The sequence below is a fragment of the Chlorocebus sabaeus genome, chromosome 9 (genome assembly GCF_047675955.1).
Source record: "Chlorocebus sabaeus isolate Y175 chromosome 9, mChlSab1.0.hap1, whole genome shotgun sequence".
Taxonomy (NCBI): domain Eukaryota; kingdom Metazoa; phylum Chordata; class Mammalia; order Primates; family Cercopithecidae; genus Chlorocebus; species Chlorocebus sabaeus.
The window spans coordinates 123,535,081-123,557,037 of NC_132912.1; the positions used below are offsets into that span (position 1 = coordinate 123,535,081).

General features: G+C 34.6%; 1 protein-coding gene across 1 annotated transcript in view; it reads left to right on the forward strand.

Annotated features, from left to right (window-relative positions):
• The window catches only part of WDR11 (WD repeat domain 11), a 58,170-nt gene that overhangs the window by 9,232 nt on the left and 26,981 nt on the right, over nucleotides 1-21,957 (forward strand). Inside the window, exons 5-13 of the mRNA XM_007964272.3 lie at nucleotides 1,864-2,050; nucleotides 4,158-4,323; nucleotides 4,763-4,877; nucleotides 5,703-5,898; nucleotides 6,190-6,293; nucleotides 9,943-10,119; nucleotides 12,589-12,673; nucleotides 17,029-17,135; nucleotides 19,444-19,519. Coding sequence (XP_007962463.3) covers nucleotides 1,864-2,050; nucleotides 4,158-4,323; nucleotides 4,763-4,877; nucleotides 5,703-5,898; nucleotides 6,190-6,293; nucleotides 9,943-10,119; nucleotides 12,589-12,673; nucleotides 17,029-17,135; nucleotides 19,444-19,519 — 1,213 coding nt within the window. The remainder of the gene's footprint in view (nucleotides 1-1,863; nucleotides 2,051-4,157; nucleotides 4,324-4,762; nucleotides 4,878-5,702; nucleotides 5,899-6,189; nucleotides 6,294-9,942; nucleotides 10,120-12,588; nucleotides 12,674-17,028; nucleotides 17,136-19,443; nucleotides 19,520-21,957) is intronic.

The following is a 21,957-nucleotide window of genomic DNA, read 5'->3' on the forward strand; positions in this document are numbered from 1 at the left end:
CATCCAACAGATATTTCTTGCGCTATTACTGCTCTTCTGGGAACCAAGATGTCTTGGAACCCGGAAGGCAGGAGCCTTCACAGAGTTTGCATTCTAGTGAGAAGAAGTCATATCATAAACTATGAACACAATGAATAAATAAATTCTAGTGTAGTAAGAGGTGACAGGTGATATAAAGACAGGATAAAGGGGATGCAGAAGAATGGGAGATGAGGGCATGCAAGTTGTATGAGATAAAGTGGTCAAAGTAGGCTTCACTTTGATAATGATCAGAAATGTGAAGGAGGTAAGGAAATTAGCTATGGTAAGGAATGTTTTTCCTGGATTTGAATGACTCAAAATTATTTTACCCGTCAGCTTTTATTGAGGGGGCATGTGTGTGTCTGCATGTGTTAAAGGAGGAAAGGAAAGGCAGACAAGTCGAAATTATAACAACATGGGAAATGTGGCTGTATAAATATGCTACAGTGTGTTTAGGCTTTTACGTATATAAATGTATATGAACGTGTGCATACATACACTCACTCGGTCACCAGTTTACTCACTTAGGTGCAGTGCTGGGGAAACACCTAGGAGGCCTGGCCCAGTTGGCAGAGTCAGGGAAGGAAGGAATCACGAAAGAAGGGAGGCAAAGGGGACCTTGAAGGATGAGTTCTGGAACCTGAAAAGGCAGCAAGACTTTCAGCTAACTTGATTGCATCAGCTCTTTACATCTCTGCAATTTGGTTGATGAAAGCATTGTGTGCTTCAGAGTGTCAGCTGACCTAACACCTTTGGTTTACTCAGATCGAATGTGCTGCTAGGGCTGTCATAACTCTTGAATGCGCCCTTGTTCCCTGTGCTTAGAGAAGCCTTGCTAAGGGCCGGGACCCGGGGTAGTAAGGTTTTTCTGCTCATATCTTTCAGTATTAGCCCCTTGTTGAGGGAGATCATTTTTTCAGTCATAAAAAGGCATAATTTGTATTGCTAAATATGGTGCTCCTTCCTTGACTATTTTTGTTTCATATACACTTAGTAAGTCACTGTGGGTCCACTACTTTTTTTTCCTAAATATTAAGGGAAAATAATATTCTTTAATCATTTCAAGGTTCGATTTGATGCTTGAGAAGAAAAAGGAAATATATTTAGACTGAGTAGCTCAGGATAAAAATTTGGTATCATCAAATCAAATATTTGAACATAGCTAATTGTGATATGCAGAGCCTCTTAAGTATGGCTTTTTTTTTTTTTTTTTTAAAGTTATGGGATATGTTAAAGTTTTTTTTGTTCTTTTTTGTTTTGTTTTTTTTTGAGATGGAGTCTCGCTCTGTCACCCGGGCTGGAGTGCAGTGGTGCTATCTCGGCTCACTGCAACCTCCACCTCCCAGTTCAAGCAATTCTGCCTCACTTTCCTGAGTTGCTGGGATTACAGGTGTGTGCCACCACGCCTGGCTAATTTTTGTATTTTTAGTAGAGATAGGGTTTCACCGTGTTGATCAGGCTGGTCTTGAACTCCTGGCTTCATGATCTGCTCGCCTCTGCCTCCCAAAGTGCTTAGGATAATAAGGAAAGATTTTTAATGAAAGTCCATGCACTGAATTTATTTAGAAGAACAAACACTTGTTCTTTCTGCCAATAACCTTATGTTATCTTTTTAATATAAGAATAATTTAGAATGCCAAGCTTGGAGGCCTCTGATGAATTTTAATAGACCACCTGTTTCTCTTCAACTTGGAGAACATTCCCATTATGTTATGACTGTGTAACATTGCCAGTTATATATTATTAAAATTATCATTATATTGCTCTCAAAATTGTATTGGAATAAAACTGTATGCTAAACTTGATTAAACTTTAATCAGAGTTTTGCTTTTCTCAATATAGTGCTCACCAGCGAGGGTATTGTTTTCATCTCAGACTTCTCCCCATCCAAGCCTCCCTCAGGCCCTGGGAAAAAAGTTTACATATCCAGCCCACACTCTAGCCCAGCTCACAACAAGCTGGCCACAGCCACAGGTGCCAAGAAAGCTCTAAATAAAGTAAAAATTTTAATCACTCAAGAGAAACCTAGGTAAGTTACAAGTGTAAAATAACAACATTCATCTACTTATCCTATATGAAAGCATCATTTTTAGAGATGTACAAAGACTGATTTTTTTTTTAATCTCACTTTTTCTCATTTCTAATTTTGAATTTATTAGAGGAAAAACATATTTATTTTGTTCCCTGCCCTAAGAGGAGATTCAGCATTTAACATTGGCTTTGTTTCCACTAACTGTGCTCAACTTCCCCACTGACTTTTATAGATTAAAATTTTTGAATTCTGATTTTTACTTGTGAAAATGGTAATGATCCTGAAGTTTGGGTCATTGAATGCATTAAAAATTTGGGCACAAAAGCTGGATACTCATTTTAAATACATTTTCCTGACTTAAGTGCTGTGCATTCTCATTAAGCAGTAAAATTGGAGTGTTTTTTTTTATGCAGGTAAAGATGTCTCCCATCCTGGGTAAAAGCCAAGGCTCCGGGGGAAGCTGTAGCTATGTGACTTTGAGAAACTACCTTAATCTTACTCAAATTTCTCTCTCCCAGTCTCTAATGTAACGCTTTAAAGTATTTTGTAGGGTTGTTTTAAAGATCAATAGATCCGATAATGTAAGTAAAGCATATAATGCCATTGATACTTAGTAATTTATTTAGAAGATGTCGGCTGTTATTGCTTAAGAAATTACAACTGAATAAAAGTTTAAGTAATTTGCTGTATTCGAAATAGGTTTCTTTCTTTTTCCTATAGCTATAATCTGTGTATTATTGCTTTGGCAGGCTTTTTTGTTTGTTTTGGCATTCATTTTCAGATAGCCTTTATTTTTAGTATGCCAAGATTACTCTGTCTAGGCTTGGTAAGTAACTACTTGAAAAATATGTGGTACAAATAGCTCTACAAATACATTCTGCACGTGTGTAAGTATTACTTTTATATATTAAACCATAGGCTGGTTAAGCTCACTAGTTAATTTATCTCTCACCCTGTGCCAAAATGACTTAAGATTACTTCTTAAGTATCTTAAGAGAACTTTCTATTTTTATGTATTCCCTCTCATAAACAAGAAATTATTTGGCAGTCTGAATAGTTTTATAAGTTATGTTTTATGTTTCTTAAGTTTTCTCTCATATGAATTATTGGGGAAATACATTATTTCTTCAAGTAGAACTGCTCTGGGTGCTTTCACATCTATTAATTCATGTACTCTTACTACAATTCTGGCAGTAGTAATATTCCCATTTTACAAATAAGGAAAACTGAGTCCCACACCAATTTAAATACAGTTACTCAAGCTCACCTAACTAGGACATGGCAGTCAGGATTTTAATGCAATAAAAATGCCTCTTTCTAGTCTTGTAAACTAACTTTACTTTAAATTTCAAAGCCTTTTAATAAAATTAGTATGTAAAATGAAAATAGTACATAATTGTATGTCTATTCCTATTGAAATATATTTAATATAGAAAAGGTGATTAAATATATGCAACAATCACAAATCAACAATCACAAATTATCAAAATGATTTTTCAGACCCTAACAATCTTTTAAAATCCTTGTAGTTTGACCTGTTTTATTTACACACAAGAAAATGCTGTAATATAAGTGAAACTTTGTCTCAAAAAAGATTTAAGACAGCTTAAAAGTGAATGAAGGCAGCCAAGGGGAAGTTGCTTACCCAAAACCATACAGATAGTCCAGTAACTCCTGGTCCAGGGGCCCTAATTACCCTAAATGTTGATGTTTTCATCCTGAGTCTTGATTTTAACAGTTTGTCTAGTACTTTTAATGACAAAGTAAAAGTAAAATAAAACTATCTTATCCATGCCAGCTATTATTATATCATCATTTACAATGTCTTATATAGACTTAATATTAATAATATTATACTACTTTACTAATATTTCAAAAACTTAGAAACACTGACATTTCTACCTGTCCTATACAACATTATTATCGTTTAGATTTTGGTACATAGTAGAGGTCTAAGTTTTGGATGCCAACCCAGGTTGGTCATTTCAGGGAAGAGTTGTACATTTTTATTGTCAATTTTTATGTGTAAAGTACAAAATTAAATCTTTTATTAGCTCTCATATAAATGAAGTCTTTGACCCAAGTAAATGTTTACCTTTTTCAGTGCTGAATTCATAACTCTCAATGATTGCCTTCAGTTGGCATACCTGCCTTCAAAAAGGAATCACATGTTGTTGCTCTATCCTCGAGAGATTTTAATCCTTGACCTTGAGGTGAATCAGACAGTGGGTGTGATTGCAATAGAACGCACAGGAGTTCCATTTTTACAGGTATCTACAATTCATAAATTATATTACCCAAAATTATTAAGAGTGTTATATTAAAAGAAGGCCATAATCTCTCATAAGTCTTGTCTTCAGTTCTCCACTTTCTTTTTTTGATTTATTGAAAGACTAACAACACTATTTTAGATTGATTTTAGATTCAGTTTTTTTCGGTACTTTTGATTGGTTTGATTTATCCTAGAAATTGTGACTGATCCTGAGATATTTATTGAACTATTTAAGTTACATGGATAAAGACAAATTGTTTTAGAATTATAAATGGATATTTTAAATGTACATTTAGTTTTAAAGTTTGGAGATTTGTCTATTTTTGTTTCTTTTTTTTTTCTTTCACCCATATTACCTAAATATGAGTTTGAGTTTCACAGTATATACTTTATTAATGTATTGTATTTTAAAAGATACATAAATCATCTATTTAAAGGTAATACCCTGCTTTCAGCGTGATGGTTTATTTTGTCTACATGAAAATGGTTGTATAACTTTACGTGTTCGAAGATCTTATAATAACATTTTTACCACTTCAAATGAGGAACCAGGTAAGTTTCTGTCTCACAATAATGTTATATTTTTCTTCAAAATTGTTTTATAAAGCTTGATGTGGTAAATACTAGCCAAGGTATAGAGTTAATGATACTCCTTGCCTTGAGGAAGTTTAAAATATGGTTATAATAAGAGACATAAAAAAGTATAAGCCGAAGATTAATCTCTTGATGTTAAAACAGTACACCTCCTGTATACATCAAAGAGAGTAAAATTCTGTGTTTCTTGATCATATCCATCAGCCAAGTAGATATTATCTTTTGGAATTTTTTTTCAGTGCAAGTCCAACCTTGTGTGCCTTTATTATTATACCCCCTTGACTTGTTGGCTGTAAGAACTTCCATTGTAAAGTGACAGAGGTTACTAAGTCTCAGTTGTCAAGTCAGTCTTGTCTCGGAGAATGGAAATAATGTTGTTGTGAAATTATATACTGTGTAAAGATCAAAGTGATTTTCATGTCTTTTGGAAAGTACAGTTATTTTCAGGCTTATAGACTACTACAAATTATGATGGAAATTTATTCATTAATGATATATCACTGTTGATCCTTTTTCAAAGCATTGACTTTATTTTAAAAATATTGAAAAACAAGATATCTTGATTATAGTTGTTATTTTGGAGATTAAACTTAGTACAGTCATTAAGTGAATTATCTTTATATTCAGAAAAAATTTAGTAATTGTAAAAAATGAAGCCATTCTTGACACTGCATTCATGAAGGAGTGATACCCAAATTTAGTTGAGGTTTTATTTAAATTAAAACAAACAGTAGTGGTATTGATATGCCTGCTTTCTGATGTTTAAAACAATTTTATGTGAAGATCCAGATCCCGTTCAGGAGCTTACCTATGATTTACGAAGCCAGTGTGATGCAATCAGGGTGACAAAAACCGTCCGTCCCTTCAGTATGGTGTGCTGTCCTGTCAATGAGAATGCAGCAGCCCTTGTAGTGAGTGATGGCAGGGTCATGATATGGGAACTCAAGTCTGCAGTTTGTAATCGAAATACACGGAACAGGTAAATTCAACAGGATCATGGTTTTGATTTATTTTTTTTCTGTTTTATAAAAAATTTCCATAATCATAAAAATAGGAGGGCTGGTTTTCTATAAAAATATTTTTAAGGTAATAATTAAGGCTTTAGATTATTAGGGAATTATGTAAATCTGCTAGAGCTGTTTCACCTATGGGTAAGATGAATGAATAATACAAAAATAGAATGCCATGATCTGGACTTAATAATTTGAATTCCTAATACATAATACAGATTTTAAATATGTAAAACCTTCTAATTATTATGTCTTTGCAGTAGTTCTGGTGTGTCACCTTTATATTCACCAGTGTCTTTCTGTGGAATTCCTGTAGGAGTGCTACAGAATAAACTCCCAGACCTTTCCTTAGATAACATGATTGGTAAGCTTTTTTCCCCTCTAACTCCATGTTAAGTATTCTTTCTGAAGGGCAAAATTAATAGAATCACTCACTTGTAATTATTTTAAAGTCAAAAAAGTTAATGCTTGAGAAAACTAGAACATGGAATCATTCTTTCCTAAATAAATCAGTGGGGTTTAAAATACTTAAGTAGAAAAGTGCCTGAAGTAGCACAGGTTTGTAGTATAGTTGTTAGAAATAGAAGACATTCATTCATGAGAGACTGGTGTAAATGAAAACAATGACGTTAGGCATCTGGATTTTGGACCTAGAGCCAATGCTGAGCTATGCCATGCCAACTCAGGACCTTGCTGTTTGCTGGTTCCTCAGCTTGGAATGAAGTACATACTTCCTCTCTGCTACTCCTAATTCAAAATTCAACTCAGATGTTGTTTTCGTTAATCTCACAAGTCTAATTTAAATGCTCTTCTTTTGTTTTTCCTAACAGTTACCAGCTGTATTGTAATTGTGGGGTTTTTTCCTTCTGTGTCATCTCATCAGTTATAAGCATCACAAGGGTGGTGCAGTGTTTGATTCAGTTTTGCCTTTCCCAGCACTCAGCACAGTACCTTGTGCATTCCTGTTTTGTAGTAAATATTTACTGAAGGAATAAAGTAACTGAGCAGTGTTAGAAAAGATTATTTTAACTTTTTGACATGAATTATTTTTATGTTGGGGATTCTTTCAACAAATCATTTTTGGAAATAAAGTGTTCAAAGTTATTTAATTATGAGGCCAGTATATATTAAAGGGAGAATGAGAATTTGTGATTTCAGGTTTTATGCTACTTGAAATTGTAAGACTTTGTAAATATGCAAAGCAATTTGGACATCTAATTCTTTTAAAATTGTTGCTATGGTTTATGAGGGATTTTCTGTTTTATTATTTATTCTCCCATAATGTAACTGAAAACGGATATTATTTAGGAGGGTTTTGTTGTTGTTGTTGTTGAAATGCTAGATAGGTGACGTACTAGAAAGAGCACTGGCCGGGCGCGGTGGCTCACTCCTGTAATCCCAGCACTTCTGGAGGCCGAGGCGGGTGGATCACCTGAGGTCAGGAGTTCGAGACCAGCCTGGCCAACATAGTGAAACCTGTCTCTACTAAAAATACAAGAATTAGCCAGGTGTGGTGGCATGTGCCTGTGGTCCCAGCTACTCGGGAGGCTGAGGAAGGAGAATCACTTGAACCTGGGAGCCGGAGGTTGCAGTGAGCCAAGATTGCACCACTGCACTCCAGTCTGCACTCGCGACACAGCGAGACTCAGTCTCAAAGAAAAAAAAAAAAAGGCATTACATTATTAATCACATTAATCAGATCACATTTATTGGGTACTTAATACTGTGTTAAGTGCTGTGCTAAATATTCTATGTATTACCTTGCTACAACTTTGCATTGTAAGTAGTGTTATCTCCATTTGATATATATAAGAACTGAGGCCCAGAGAGATTAAAACTTTAAACCACACAGTCACACAGGAAGAGCCAAAGTGTGACCCAGGTAATCCTGGCTCCGGAGCCTGCTCCTTAGCAATGGCCTCTGGTCCTGACAGCTCCATTGTCATCTTGGGCAAGACCGTCATCCATCTCTAGGCCTCAGTTTTTTCATGATTTCCACCAGTTATGAAATTGTTTTGTTCAGTGATACTTACTATTATATTTAAAATTCTTTCTCTCCGGTATCTATTCTACCAGACATAAATCCATATGGGGAAGCCTGGACAATACTTGTTTTGCAAAATTTGTTTTATCGGTAACACAATTTTTTGAGTTAATTCACCTTTTCTACTCTTAATATGAAAACTTAAAGTGAAAAGAATTATAAACACACATAAGAACAGCACTAATCAGTTATATGGAGCCCATAGAAGTTTGAAATTTTATGCTATTTAGGTATCTAAGTGATATAAATTACATTTTTAAGAGACAAACGGATACAGATTGTATAGCAGTTCGACAATGTAGTTGATTTTAAAGTGTTAAGTAAAGCTTCATACTTGAAAACATTTTAATTTAAACTTTTAATTTGAAATTCACTGTGTTCTTAGTGATAACTGAAAGCAATTCAGGTAAATACAGAAGCTGATTTATATTCACTGGATAAATGCTGATACTTATTAAGGCCTAATCTGCCCTACATTATGAATTGCCTGTGATGGAAAATACTTGAAGAAAAATGTGGCATTCCCTGGGAGTCAACTCAAAGCCAACATATGTATGTGTGGCCCTTACCTGTTAAGCTTCCTATTCCTTCATATTCCATCTTTTTTTATTTTTTATTTTATTTTATTTTTTTGAGACAGAGTCTCGCTCTGTCACCAGGCTGGAGTGCAATGGCGAATCTCAGCTCACTGCAACCTCTGCCTCCTGGGTTCAAGCAATTCTCCTGCCTCAGCCTGGCAAGTAGCTAGGATTACAGGCGTGCACCACCACACCCAGCTAATTTTTGTATTTTTAGTAGAGAGGGGTTTCACCATGTTGGCCAGGATGGTCTCGATCTTCTGACCTCATGATCTGCCTGCCTCAGCCTCCCAAAGTGCTGGAATCACAGGTGTGAGCCACCATGCCCAGCCTCCATCTTTTTTCAACCAAAGTTAGGCAGAGAGATTGGTATTGAGTATGTGGCTAATCCTAAGGGATCATTTTAATAGGATTAAAATGGTATTTTTTCTATATATTTTGTCGATTTTAAAATAACATTATTGAAACAACTTTACAGCTTCAAAAGGTTATATTCACCACCCACTTATTTACATTTTTCCTTTCACACTATATACATGTTTGTGTTTATGTGTATGTAGACATATATGTATATACATGCATATTCTTTCTATTTTTGGCAGGTTAATCCCAATATTCTATAGTGGTTTATAGGAAGGAAATTTGTATACCTTTTTAATGAACAGTCTTGATTTTGTTATACTGTTTATATTTAGATTTTGTTAGAATGATTTTTATTGGAGTCATCTTTTTAGTTTGAGACTTGCTAACCTAAGTACAAATGGTGTTTGGGAAATATGCCATTGAAGTCTTAACTATTGACAGTGATGGCTTATATATTATACACATGATTTATGAATATATATTTGCATTTATTTTATATTGACTTATAAAGCTTATGTTTTGTAATTACACTGACACATTAAGGTTTCTTATTAGAAATTAGGAATGAGTTATTTAAACCTGTTTTTCATGAATACCAATTTTGTATGTACTTTATAGAGTACATCAGATTGAAAAGTAACCCTTTCAAAAGGCAGTAAAATTAGAATGCAGTACAGTAGTTCAATCTGCAGAAGCTGTTCTCTAATGCAAGTTATCTTGCTTTCTTCTGAAGCCTGTGTAGTGCTTTAATACCAGGAATATTGACTGAAACAGTGTCTCTTAGAATACATAGGTCCCTGTATTCTGGATAGCAGGACTCAGGAGTAATGTATCCCTTGAAGTGTTAGTTGATGCAATTTAAGTCCTATAGCCAGGTATGGAGTCATTGTGTCCCTAATAACTCCAGCCACTAGTGTACTACATTATACTTTTAGACCTGAAGAGCATTTCTACTGAAAATTTTCTTTAGGTTTTTAAGATTTGCATACACTATAGTTAATATATTTGTTATTTTTATTACAAATCAGGGCAAAGTGCAATTGCTGGGGAAGAACATCCCAGAGGTTCAATTCTGCGGGAAGTGCACCTCAAGTTCCTGCTGACGGGACTGCTTTCAGGACTGCCTGCACCACAGTTTGCTATCCGTATGTGTCCACCGTTGACCACAAAAAACATCAAGATGTATCAGCCACTGCTGGCTGTTGGTGAGTATTTGACCTGGTCTTTTTTTAATTCACTTTATAAGATGTTTAGGTTTTCTAGTTTCTAGAAGTTCCTTTATTCTCTTTTAGGATGCTTTAAAAGGAGGTAGAGGCTAAGTGAAACTGTGTAAATACTCATCCTGGAACTTCAAAAAAAATTTTTTTCTGTCCTTTTATTCTACCCCGTCTTATATTGAATTGGAACGCTAAGTCTTCTTCCACCTGAGACTGGACAGTCAAGTCTCTGATGCTGTCCATTCGTCGCTGAAATATCAGGAGGCTCATCCCTGCAGTGCTGAATCTCAGGCTCCTTGTCTGTAATTGGACCACCCCAGTCTCTAGGTCATGTCAGTTTCTTTGAGTCTTTATTGACTAAAAATATAGTCAGGGTTAATAGTTTAGTAATAGCAGGGTTCTTCTTTTGCTAAGAGTTATATATCAAATATTATTTAAAGTGTCTATGGTCCCTATAAATTAAGATTTGCCTTTTGGTTTGAAATTGTGTATTTGTATGTTATAGGTAGAAAAATTTATCTGGGTTTCAACTTGCTGTCACATGGATTTCATAGTAATGTGATGAACCTAATTTTCTTTACAGCATAGAGAAAAAACAAAATTTAGTTTGCTGTTAAGTACACATGATTAAAATACATTTCTCCAAAACTTTTGGAAAACCGTGTATTTGTTTGAAACTCAACATTTCTTCTTAAGATGCTATTGGCTGGCTTCTGGCTTTCTCCCCCAGTCTGTTAACATGTCATTTGTAGTGAAAGCCTCACCATGTTTATTCTGTGGCTAACATGGCTGACTTCTCAGTGCTAAAGACTCATTGGGGTATTACTGTTTGGTAGTACCCTTCTGTTTTTTTCTGTGCCTATGTTTTGAAAGCGATTTGATTTTTATGATTCAATTGTCTGTATATGTGTCCAGGTTTATATAATGCAGATAAATGTTTAATTTTTGCTTTAGAAACTTAATATTTCACCATTAATAGATTTTAATTAGGATTCATCAGTGTGCTTCGTATGTGCATGTATGTATTATGTTAGTGTTCCTGATTTGTCAATTAGGATTTTATCAATTTCTTGGGGAAAATTACTTCTTGGGATAGCTATATAATAAGAGTTACGGCAAGGTCTGAGATTTCCATTGTAGAATAAGCTGTATTGGTATGTAGTCAGTATCATTTACTGAATTTAGTGTAACAAAGTAAAAATATAAGTGCCTAAAGGTTTGTCTAGAGTGTCACTAATAAAGATAAAGAGTTCAACTATGGAATTAATTCTTGTAGTGCCCCTAGTGCATTAGATCATAGGTTCAGCATTGTTAAAACTTTCGATTATAGAAATCATTTGATTATTATGAAGTTCTGTTTATTGAAAAATTTTAGTAATTTACTTTCTCAGTGCCAGAAGGTATTATTACAAAATAGATGATAGATGTAAACAACTGTACAATGTGTTTTTCTAGAATAGTTTTGCAAAAGATTTCTGGAGTTTTATTCAGCAAATAAGATAATATTAGAATTTGCCCAGCATTTTTACTTCCACTCTCTTGCTTTGTATGAATTCATTAATTTTTAAATCATGTGCAGTGCAAAAGTGATTGTCCATATAGACTGTTCACTTTTCTTGCTTAACTTATAAAAACACTACAGAGACTGAAGCTTTTTCATGTATGTCCATGTCCCTTCCATTTAAACTTCAGACATACTACCTGAGACCATGAAAAGCTTTAGGAATAATAACTGTAAACTGTTAATTGTAGTGATAACAGGATACTAGTAGTTAACCAAGTGCTTACTTTGTGCCAATTACTGTGCTAAGTGCTTTATGTTTTCCCATTTAATCTCCAACAAATAGATTTTCTACTCTTCCCATTTTAAAGAGATGAAAACACAGATTTAGTGTGGGCAAGTGATTCATCCAAGAGTATAAGGAAGAGCCAGGGCTTGAGCCCAGGTTTCTTTAATTGCAGAAACCACAGTTAACCATCATACTTTACTCTCTCATCAGGGTTTATTTAATATGAGAGACAAAACAAAAACAAAACTTCGTAAAGAAAAATGGATAACCCTGGTTAATGAGCTCTGCTAGATTGCTTATTTGAGGATCAGCTATAATAAACCTTCTGAATCTCAAAAAGTATAAATTCCCATGTGTATAAAAGCGTAGGAAAGTGTTTCTTCAAATCGTATGTGTATTAGTGTAAGTTTTAAGATCTTTCTGTGAAAAATCTATTCTTGAAATTAAGCAAGGTTTTTGAGCACATGAGGTTAGGCCCATTTTTTTAAATAAGGAAGTGGACCAGAGAAATTCATTCTTTTTTGTTTGTTTGTTTAAGCACATAGCTTGGGTTTCTTTTATAAAAGATAAATGTTGTTAAGTGATTAAAGTCTTGAGAAAAGACTTTTCTTGCAAAGTGCTGGAACTCCCACTGAATTAATGATCTTCCATGATGTCATTTTGAAAGGTACAAGTAACGGTTCTGTCCTGGTGTACCATCTCACCAGTGGTCTGCTACACAAGGAGTTAAGCATCCACTCATGTGAAGTCAAGTAAGTATGTCATCGTGATGGTGACATCACAAACATCATATCAGAAAAAAATGCTCGTAGACTTTTCTACATTGAGAACTGCATAATGTTATCTGCAGTGGTGATTATTTGAAAAGTTTGAATAATATTCATGTCCAACTAATGGCTATGTTAATCAAGAATGATAACTAATTGTTGTCTAAAGAACATAAGCAGTAGAGAATGCTTTATCTTTTATTAGGTTGTTGCAAAAGTAATTGCGGTTTTTGCAATTTTAATGGCAAAAAACAGCTATTTTTGTACCAACTGATATTGTTGCACCTCATTTATTTCTCCTAAGGGCCAGGCTGTTTTCTCACTGGATGTCCTTGTGTTGCCTTGTTCAGGTTTATTTTATTTATTTATTTATTTTGCTCAAAATTATTATCTTTCATTATTTTTAAATTTTTTTTACTTTAAGTTCCAGGATACATGTGCAGAACGTGCACATTTGTTACATAGGTATACGTGTGCCTTGGTGGTTTGCTGCACCTGTAAACCTATCACCTTGGTTTTAAGCTCCGCATGCATTAGCTATTTGTCCTGATGCTCTCCCTCCCCTCAGATGCCCTCTGCCGACAGGCCCTGATGTATGTTATTCCCCTCCCTGTATCCATGTGTTCTCATTGTTCAACTCCCACTTATGAGTGAGAACATATGGTGTTTGGTTTTTCTGTTCCTGTGTTAGTTTGCTGAGGATGATGGCTTCCAGCTCCATCCATATCCCTGCAAAGGACATGACCTCATTCCTTTTTATGACTACATAGTATTCAATGATGTGTATGTACCACATTTTCTTTCTTTTTTTTCTTTAATTTTACTTTAAGTTCTGGGATACATGTGCAGACTGTGCAGGTTTGTTACATAGATATACATGTGCCATGGTGGTTTGCGCACCCATCAACCCGTCATCTAGGTTTTAAGCCCCTCATGCATTAAATATTTCTCCTAATGTTCTCCCTCCCCTTGCCCCTCAACCCCCAACAGGCTCCAGTGTGTGATGTTCCTTTCCCTGAGTGTATGTATTCTCATTGTTCAGCTCCCATTATGAGTGAGAACATGCAGTATTTGGTTTTCTGTTCCTGTGTTAGTTTGCTGAGAATGATGGCTTCCAGCTTCATCCATGTCCCTGCAAAGGACATGAACTCATTCTTTTTTATGGCTGCATATTTTTCATTTCTGTGATGATCCATCAGTAGGACTACTTATGACAAATTCAAATAAAGTCATTTTAATTGTTAATTTGTCTTATTTATTCTTTGTTTAAACATCATCAGAACACTGCATAGCATTTATCCTTTGATTTTTAAAACCTGATCTGCTTATGAGTTCTGTGTATGCAGAGCTATCTGTGGGAAGGCTAAATTGAGAGAAGAGTGCTTCTTGCTTTCTGTTCCAGAATGCATACCTGTACTGTCCATAGCATTATTCTGCTGAACCCAAGGCTATTTTCCTTTTGTGTCCTATCAATGATAGATTGTAGAGTTACACATATAAAATACGAATTTCCAGTTTTTTGTTTGTTTTTTGAGACAGAGTCTTACTCTGTCACCCAGGCTAGAGTGCAGTGGTGCGATCTCAGCTCACTACAATCTCCGCCTCCCGGGTTCAAGTGATTCTTGTGTCTCAGCCTCTTGAGTAGCTAGGATTACAGGCATGTGCCACCATGCCCAGCTAAATTTTATATTTTTAGTAGAGATGGGGTTTCACCATGTTGGCCAGGCTGATGTTGAACTCCTCACCTCAAGTGATCCACCCACTTTAGCCTCGCAAAGTGCTGGGATTACGGGCATGAGCCACTGCCCCCTGCCAGTTTCCAGTATTTTTTTATGATCTTTCAGTGAAAGCATAAGAAAGGTCATTTTTTGTTTTCTGTACATTAAATGTAGGTCTTGTGTATAAAAATTCTCAGTGAACCCTTAGCAAACACATTATCCTGAGTACATGCATTTTCTTAATGGAGAAGGGTTAACCTTTTTTTCCCTTCTTTTTTTTTTTGAGATGGAGTTTTGCTCTTGTCACCCAGGCTACAGTGCAGTGGCGCCATCTCAGCTCACTGCAACCTCTGCCTCCCAGGTTCAAGCAATTGTCCTGCCTCATCCTCCCAAGTAGCTGGGATTACAGGTGTATGCCACCATACCCAGCTAATTTTTGTATTTTTTAGCAGAGACAGAGTTTCACCATGTTGGTCAGGCTGGTCTTGAACTCCTGACCTCAGATGATCCACCTGCCTCTGCCTCCCAAAGTGCTGGGATTACAGGCGTGAGCCACTGTGCCAGGCCAGGCTAACCTTTTAAGTATCACAGCTTCTGATTGTGATGGAAATCTCTGAAAAGTTTGCATTGTCTTATTGTTTCAGGTGCATTGTTGTGTGGTGCAGCCCAGGTGACTGTTTATTGCCACCTTAGGCTGTTCCTGTACAGCATCTCCCCAAATAGATTTGCGTAGAATAATGTCTTTAAAAACTTTGGGCTTTTGAGGTACAAAGGTGTCTGTTTGGACTCTTTCAGGCTGTTAGTCATCTCTTCTTTTCTGTTGCAGTGTCTGTAGCTTGCCATTCTGGCACTTGTAGTAGTCTCTGCTTGAACTGCTGAATCTTCTCTTTCTCTCTTTCCCATCTACTCTTCTCTCGACATTTCCTTTCACCTTGCCTTATGTGTCTGGTGTTTCCGTTTATGGTCAACACTAACCAGGGGAAACTCTCCATTTAATCACTACTTACTCTAGGGATTATGTTAAGTATTAATACTTTGCATGCATCATTTCATTGAATCCCCACTACAATTGTATAGGGCAGGTATTGTATTTCCAGTCTACAGAGTAAGAAACTGAAAATTTGTAATCTGTGAAGGAGCTAAATGGAATTCACTCTAGGCCTTTCAAGCCTCAGAGCCCGAACTCTTCGCTTATCCTTTCAGTACATATGCTACATCTCCTGCTGAAATACGCACATAGGTTAGTAGGAATCATGTTGGCAGTAAAATTAAAATGTTGGCTGAGCCAAGATTTGTGCTAAGAATTTCACACATGCTTCTGAAAAGTCAAACATGTTGTCATTTTTTTCAAACACAAAGTTTTAATAGCTAATTAATCAGAGGGGTATTAATTTTAAGTAAGGTTTATTATCCTGGATTAGTCAGGTTATAGATGTCACTAAATACTTGACTTATACATGCTAAGATAATATTTATGGTTGAGTAACATTGAAATTGATTATAAGTGTTACTTGGGATACTAACTCTGAGGGATATACTACTCAGAGAGATAAATGTTGTGAATGATCATACAAAGATACTCTATTTTTACATGAATTTTTCCTCTTCATTGCCATTTTGAAAATAATTTGTATTTTATATTCAGAGATACTGGCCAAGAGAACGCTAAAATCCTGCTTTGTGTTTCAGTTAATGTAATTTTCGTATTATAATCAAAAGCCATTAAGAAATTTTCACAGAAATACAAAAATTAGCTGGATGTGGTGGCACACACTGTAGGCTTAGCTATTTGAGAGCCTGAGGTGGGAGGATCTCTTGAGCCTGGGAGGCAGAGGTTGCAGTGAGTTGAGATCATGCCACTGCACTCCAGCTTGGGTGACAGAGTGAGACCCTGTCTCAAAAAAAAAAAAAAAAAACTTTCACGGATGTATTATAAAAATCTCTTAACTTACTAGCAGTAAACTCAAAACATTTTAGATTTTCATGTCCAAATAAGATTAACTTTTAGAAAGTTGTTTTCCTACCTTTTATTAAGTGTGCTTTTAAAAATCATAATCTGAAGCACTTGAAGGTGTGTGTATACTGTGCCGGGGACTCATGACAGCAGATAGTGCAACATGTGTATGTTTTTAAAAGCTTGTTTTAACTCACAATGCTTTACAATTATCTGTTGAGTATCTTCTCTATGCTTGTAAACAGACAAAGCCTTTGAAGCTTATAATGCAATGGAAGATACTTAGAAGTAAACAAAATAGAGAGGTACATGTGGATTTTCTTAGGTCATTAGTTTGTGTCTTGGTCTGGTAGGCTGAAACTACTGTAATATGACTCTCTCCCTGGCCAGATTTTAATAGTCATGTTAATACTGATGTGAATCTTGATAACTAAACTATCTTGTCATTACATTTGTAGATAAAGTTTTAGTTAGAAATAATTTTGTATGTGTTAGGTATGGTAATACAGTCTCAAATAAAAGGTCATGTTAAGATAAAAGGTCATGCTTACTTTTTAATTAATTTGCGTAATACAATTTAGGTCTTTGGAAAACTTATTTTTCAAATAAATAAACCTTTCAAATAAAAAAGAGTATTAGTTTAACCTTTATCTCATTTCCTATTATAGGGGTATTGAATGGACAAGTTTGACTAGTTTTCTCTCTTTTGCTACCTCAACACCAAACAATATGGGATTAGTGAGAAATGAGCTTCAACTGGTTGATCTTCCAACAGGTTTGTTTTTAAAGATTCAAATTGATTTGTCATATTGAATAAACATGTTGCTATTTATAAAACATGTTTGAAAGTACTTCTTTCATCTTGGAGTTTTTTCTTATATTTCATGTTTATATATTTATTCTTTTATTCTTTAATAATTGCCCTAGAAAGGCTTCATTGTTGTTTGCATGGAAATGTTGTTGGCACAAATACATGGTAAAATGGAGGACCATTAGCCTGAACAGACAGATTCATTAAAACATAGGAGGATACCAGTTCTACTTTTAAGTGCATTGTTATATATAACCAACTTTAAAAGATCAATTTAAAAATAACTCTATCAATGGACTTTATTAGCATCTCTGCTGAAAATTTTGGCCTTCATAGGAAACATTTAGAAAATTTATAGGTTAAGGATTGTTTTTAAATGCTCAAATTTAAAACTTGTAATAGTCTCTGGCTGAATGAATAGAGAAACTTAATTTGGGATTTTGAAGATTCTATAGTAGGAAACGTCCCAATAAGGTAACTTTTTCAGAATTGTTAAAAGCCTAAAACCAGTGAATTTCAAAATGAAGAATTTGAAAATATGCCGTAGTTTCAAAGAGGTTTTTTTTTTTAAACAAAATTGTGATGAGTTTCTTTAAAATGGTATAGCAACATTAATCATATGCAGATGATCTTAACCAATGAGAGCATGTGTATGTATGTGTAAAATGAATAAATCAAATAAATGGTTGTAAATCAAGTAAATTATAAACACATGAAGTAGATGGTCGCTTTTTTTATAGTCTCTATATGTATTTTCAAGCTCTCAAAGATCCAGTTGTTCTTACTTCTCAGGGTGTGTTACTAAACTTCAAGGAATCATCCCCATCTTTAGTCCAGTGTTGCTGCTCTGGTCTCATTGGAAGTGACATGCCCATTGACTCTCATTCCGAAGTTCCTAATTTGCCAACAGAGTGGTACTGGCTCTGTCTCTAGTGATCCCAGGGATAAAATGCTGTTGTCTAGTACCATTGACTAAAAAAAAAAAGAAAAAAAAATCCCTGTGTATTTGTTTTGGTCAGCTCAGATTTAGGACTGTTGGATAACTTAAAATCTGCTTTGCACATAAGTAACAGTTACTGGTTTCCTTAAGTGGGATATTTGAGTTCATAGATTATACACTTTTATATCCTGGGCTTCTAAGGAAGGCAGCAGACTAGTGCAGTTAGGACAGGACATGGGCTGTTTGGGGTATAATAATAGTGAGTATACTGAGATTCCACATGATGGAATCTCAATGAAGAGCAGGAAGACATTTAGGCCTTCAGATGGCCTTGAATTGAGTATGTTCCCTCTTTTGTTTAATGTAGATAAAAATCTATCACAAGATACTAAACATACAAGTTAGAATTTATACTTTTTTTATTCACAGAAAATCATGTAGCTTCCTTTGTGGGTAACTCATTCTTTCACAGCATACATGAACATGGTAGTTATTCCCTAGTTTCCAGTTTATAAAGATGTTTTCAGAGGAACATGTTCAAAATATTTAACTAGTATTCTACACATGGGACAAGAAAATCTTAAATACATGTTTCAAGAGTTTTTATTTGGAAACATGAGAATGTTTGTATTAAATATTACTTTAAATAAATAGTTTTCGCACCAGACAATTGCTGTCCTATAGATATCGTAAAACTTATCATTGTTTTTTTAAATTTCTAAAATTGAATTACAGAATTCAAGAAACTGTGTAACAAATGAAAATGCCTTTTTACAAAATAAATGTCTGAATATGTGATGTATTATTGATCATTAATTTGTAACACTTTTGAGAATATTCTTTGAACTTATGTTATTAGAAACAGCTTAGAAGCAGTTGGGCGCTGTGGCTCACACCTGTAATCCCAGTGTTTTGGGAGGCCGAGGCAGGTGAATCACTGGAGGTTAGGAGATCGAGACCAGCCTGGCCAACATGGTGAAACCCCATCTCTACTAAAAGTACAAAAATTAGCCGGCGTGGTGGCGAGCACCTGTAATCCCAGCTACTCAGGAGGCTAAGGCAAGAAAATCACTTGAACCTGGGTGGCGGAGGTTGCAGTGAGCCAAGATCGCGCCACTGCACTCTAGCCTGGGTGACAAAGTGAGACTCTGTCTCAAAAAAAAAAAAAAAAAACACCAAAAAGACAGAAACAGATTTGAAGCAAATGGAAGAATGAATAGGAGAACAGAGGGTAGGAAGGGTAGGACCGATCAAATTACATTGGTGTGGCTTCTTGTTTTTCATACATGTTTTATGCACTGTTCTCACTTTTTAAAATATTTGTAATTAAAGGTAGGAGCATTGCTTTTCGCGGTGAAAGAGGCAATGATGAATCTCCCATCGAAATGATTAAAGTATCTCATTTGAAGTAAGTGTCGACCTAAAAAAAAAAATCTATGGTGTTATCACAATGAAATCTCATGGATTTTTTTAATCTTTAAGAAAATGGGAATGTGCTGGAATGCACATAGAATCTTTTTAGTGATAGCAAATAGTGATATGCAGCCCAAAGAAAATATTTTGATTACAAAATTAAGTTGCTATCACTTTTAATTCTCCACTTCTAAAAAGATGAGGTAGCTTTTGCATGAATCGTTGTTTACTTTCGGATGAAGTTCTTATGCACTTCTATCTAAGCATGGAGTTGCTGAATGAAAGAATCCATTTTCTTTATGTATAATTTAAACCCATTTTGCTTCCAGAAATTGAGTTTTTTTGTTTCAGGGTAAAATAACATGTAAAGCAGTATTATTAAAAATAGAAACCAAATGAAAATCAATCAAAATTACAAACAAAGAGTAAGCTTTCTAAAATAGTTTTCAAACTTGTTTTGGCTTTTCTAAGATCTTTGCATTACCATATAAATTTTAGAATCAACCTATCAGTTTTACCAAAAAATCTTCCTGAGATTTTGATTGGGATTGCACTGAACCCATCAATCAGTGTGGGGAAGAATTGGCATCTTAGCAAGTTTTATAATTCATAAATGTCATGAACGTGGTGTATTTCTCCACTTATTTAGGTCTTTTAAAATTGCAGCAATATTTTGTAGTTTTCAGTGTATAAGTCTTACATATTATTTGTTAATTATATTTTGTGTTTTCTTTGATGCTTTTATAAATGGTGTTTTAAAATTTCAATTATTTATTATTTTTATACTAAAATACAGTTAATTTTTTGATATTGACCTTGTGCCTGGTGACCATGCTAAGCTTAGTTATTACTTCTAGTATAGGTGCTTTTGTTGATTCTTTAGGATTTTCTATAGAGACAGTCTCGTTTGCCAGTAAAGACACCTTTACATCTTTTCGATCTATAGGCCTTCTTTTTGCTTGTACTAATTAGGACCTCCTGTATAGTGTTGATTAGAACTTAGAACTTTGCCAGGTATCTTGCTCTGATCCTGGATCTTATGAAGAAATCATTCAGTCTTTCAACACTAAGTATGATATTAGCTGTATATTTTTTGTATATTTACTTTATCTAGTTGAAAAAATTTTATTCCTAGTTTGCTGAGCCTTTGTATCATGAGTAGGTGTTGAATTTGTCAAATGCTTTTTCTGTATTCATTGACATCATCATATGGCGTGTGTGTGTTATTTTGTTTTTCTTTTTGTTTTGAAGTTCACTAATATGGTGAATTACATCGATTGATATTCAGATGTTAAACCAACATGACATTCCTGGAATAAACTCTAGTTGGTCATGATGTATTACTGTTTTGATATATTGCCGGATTTGATTTCTTGATATATTATGAAGAGTTTTTATATCTATGTTCATGAAGGATATTGGTCTCATTTTTATGTAATATCCTTCGTTTTGTTATCAGGGTAATATTGACCTTGCAGAATGTGTTGTAAAGTATTCTCTCTCCTTTTTTTTGAATAATGAGTTTGTGTAGAATTGATATTATTTCTTACTAAATAGGAAAAATTCATTAGGCAACCCATCTGAACCTAAAATTTTCTTTGTGGAAAAGTTTTTAAATACAAATTCAGTTTTTTTCATAAATATAGGACTATTTAGATTCTCTACCTTTTTTTGAGTTTTGGTAATTGGTGTCTTTCAAGTAATCTGTCCATTTTGTTGAAGTTGCTGAGTTTATTAATTTATTGAAATAAGCTTGTTCATCATGTCTCTATGATCAGTGATTATCTCTCCCACTCTTAATATCAGTAAATTATATCAACCAATTTTATTTATTGATCTTTTCCAAGAAACTACTTTTGGTTCATTTGATTCTTCTCTATGATTTTTCCATTTTCAATTTAATTGACTATCATGCTTATCTTTTGTTCTTCTGCTTACTTCTTAAATATGCTCTTCTTTTTTTTGCATAGTTTCTAAAATAGAAACTTAGATAATTAAATTAAGATGATTCCCTAAAATGTAATGTAAAGATTTCATGCTATGTAAGCACTACTTTTCCTGTATCCTACAATTTTTGATATGGTAATATGTTCTCATTTTAATTCACTTTATACACTTCGACAATTTCCATGGGATGTCATTCAGAGGTGTATTTTTTAACTTCCAACTATGTGGGTGTTTTGCCAGGTATCTTTCTGTAAATTTCTACTTTCTGTTGGGGGTCACAGGTGGTCCTGAGTGGAAGAATCTCAGTCCTTTCATACAGGGAGTACAGGGATCTGCCTACTCTTGTCACATTTCCTCTCTGTCAGCCATCATTTGCTGAATAATATTTTAGTTCCTCATAATGCTTATTGAGTAATCAATGCTCAAATTATGTTTATTGAATTGCACTCATTGACATCATTCAGTACTTCTTCCAGGCTTAACAGA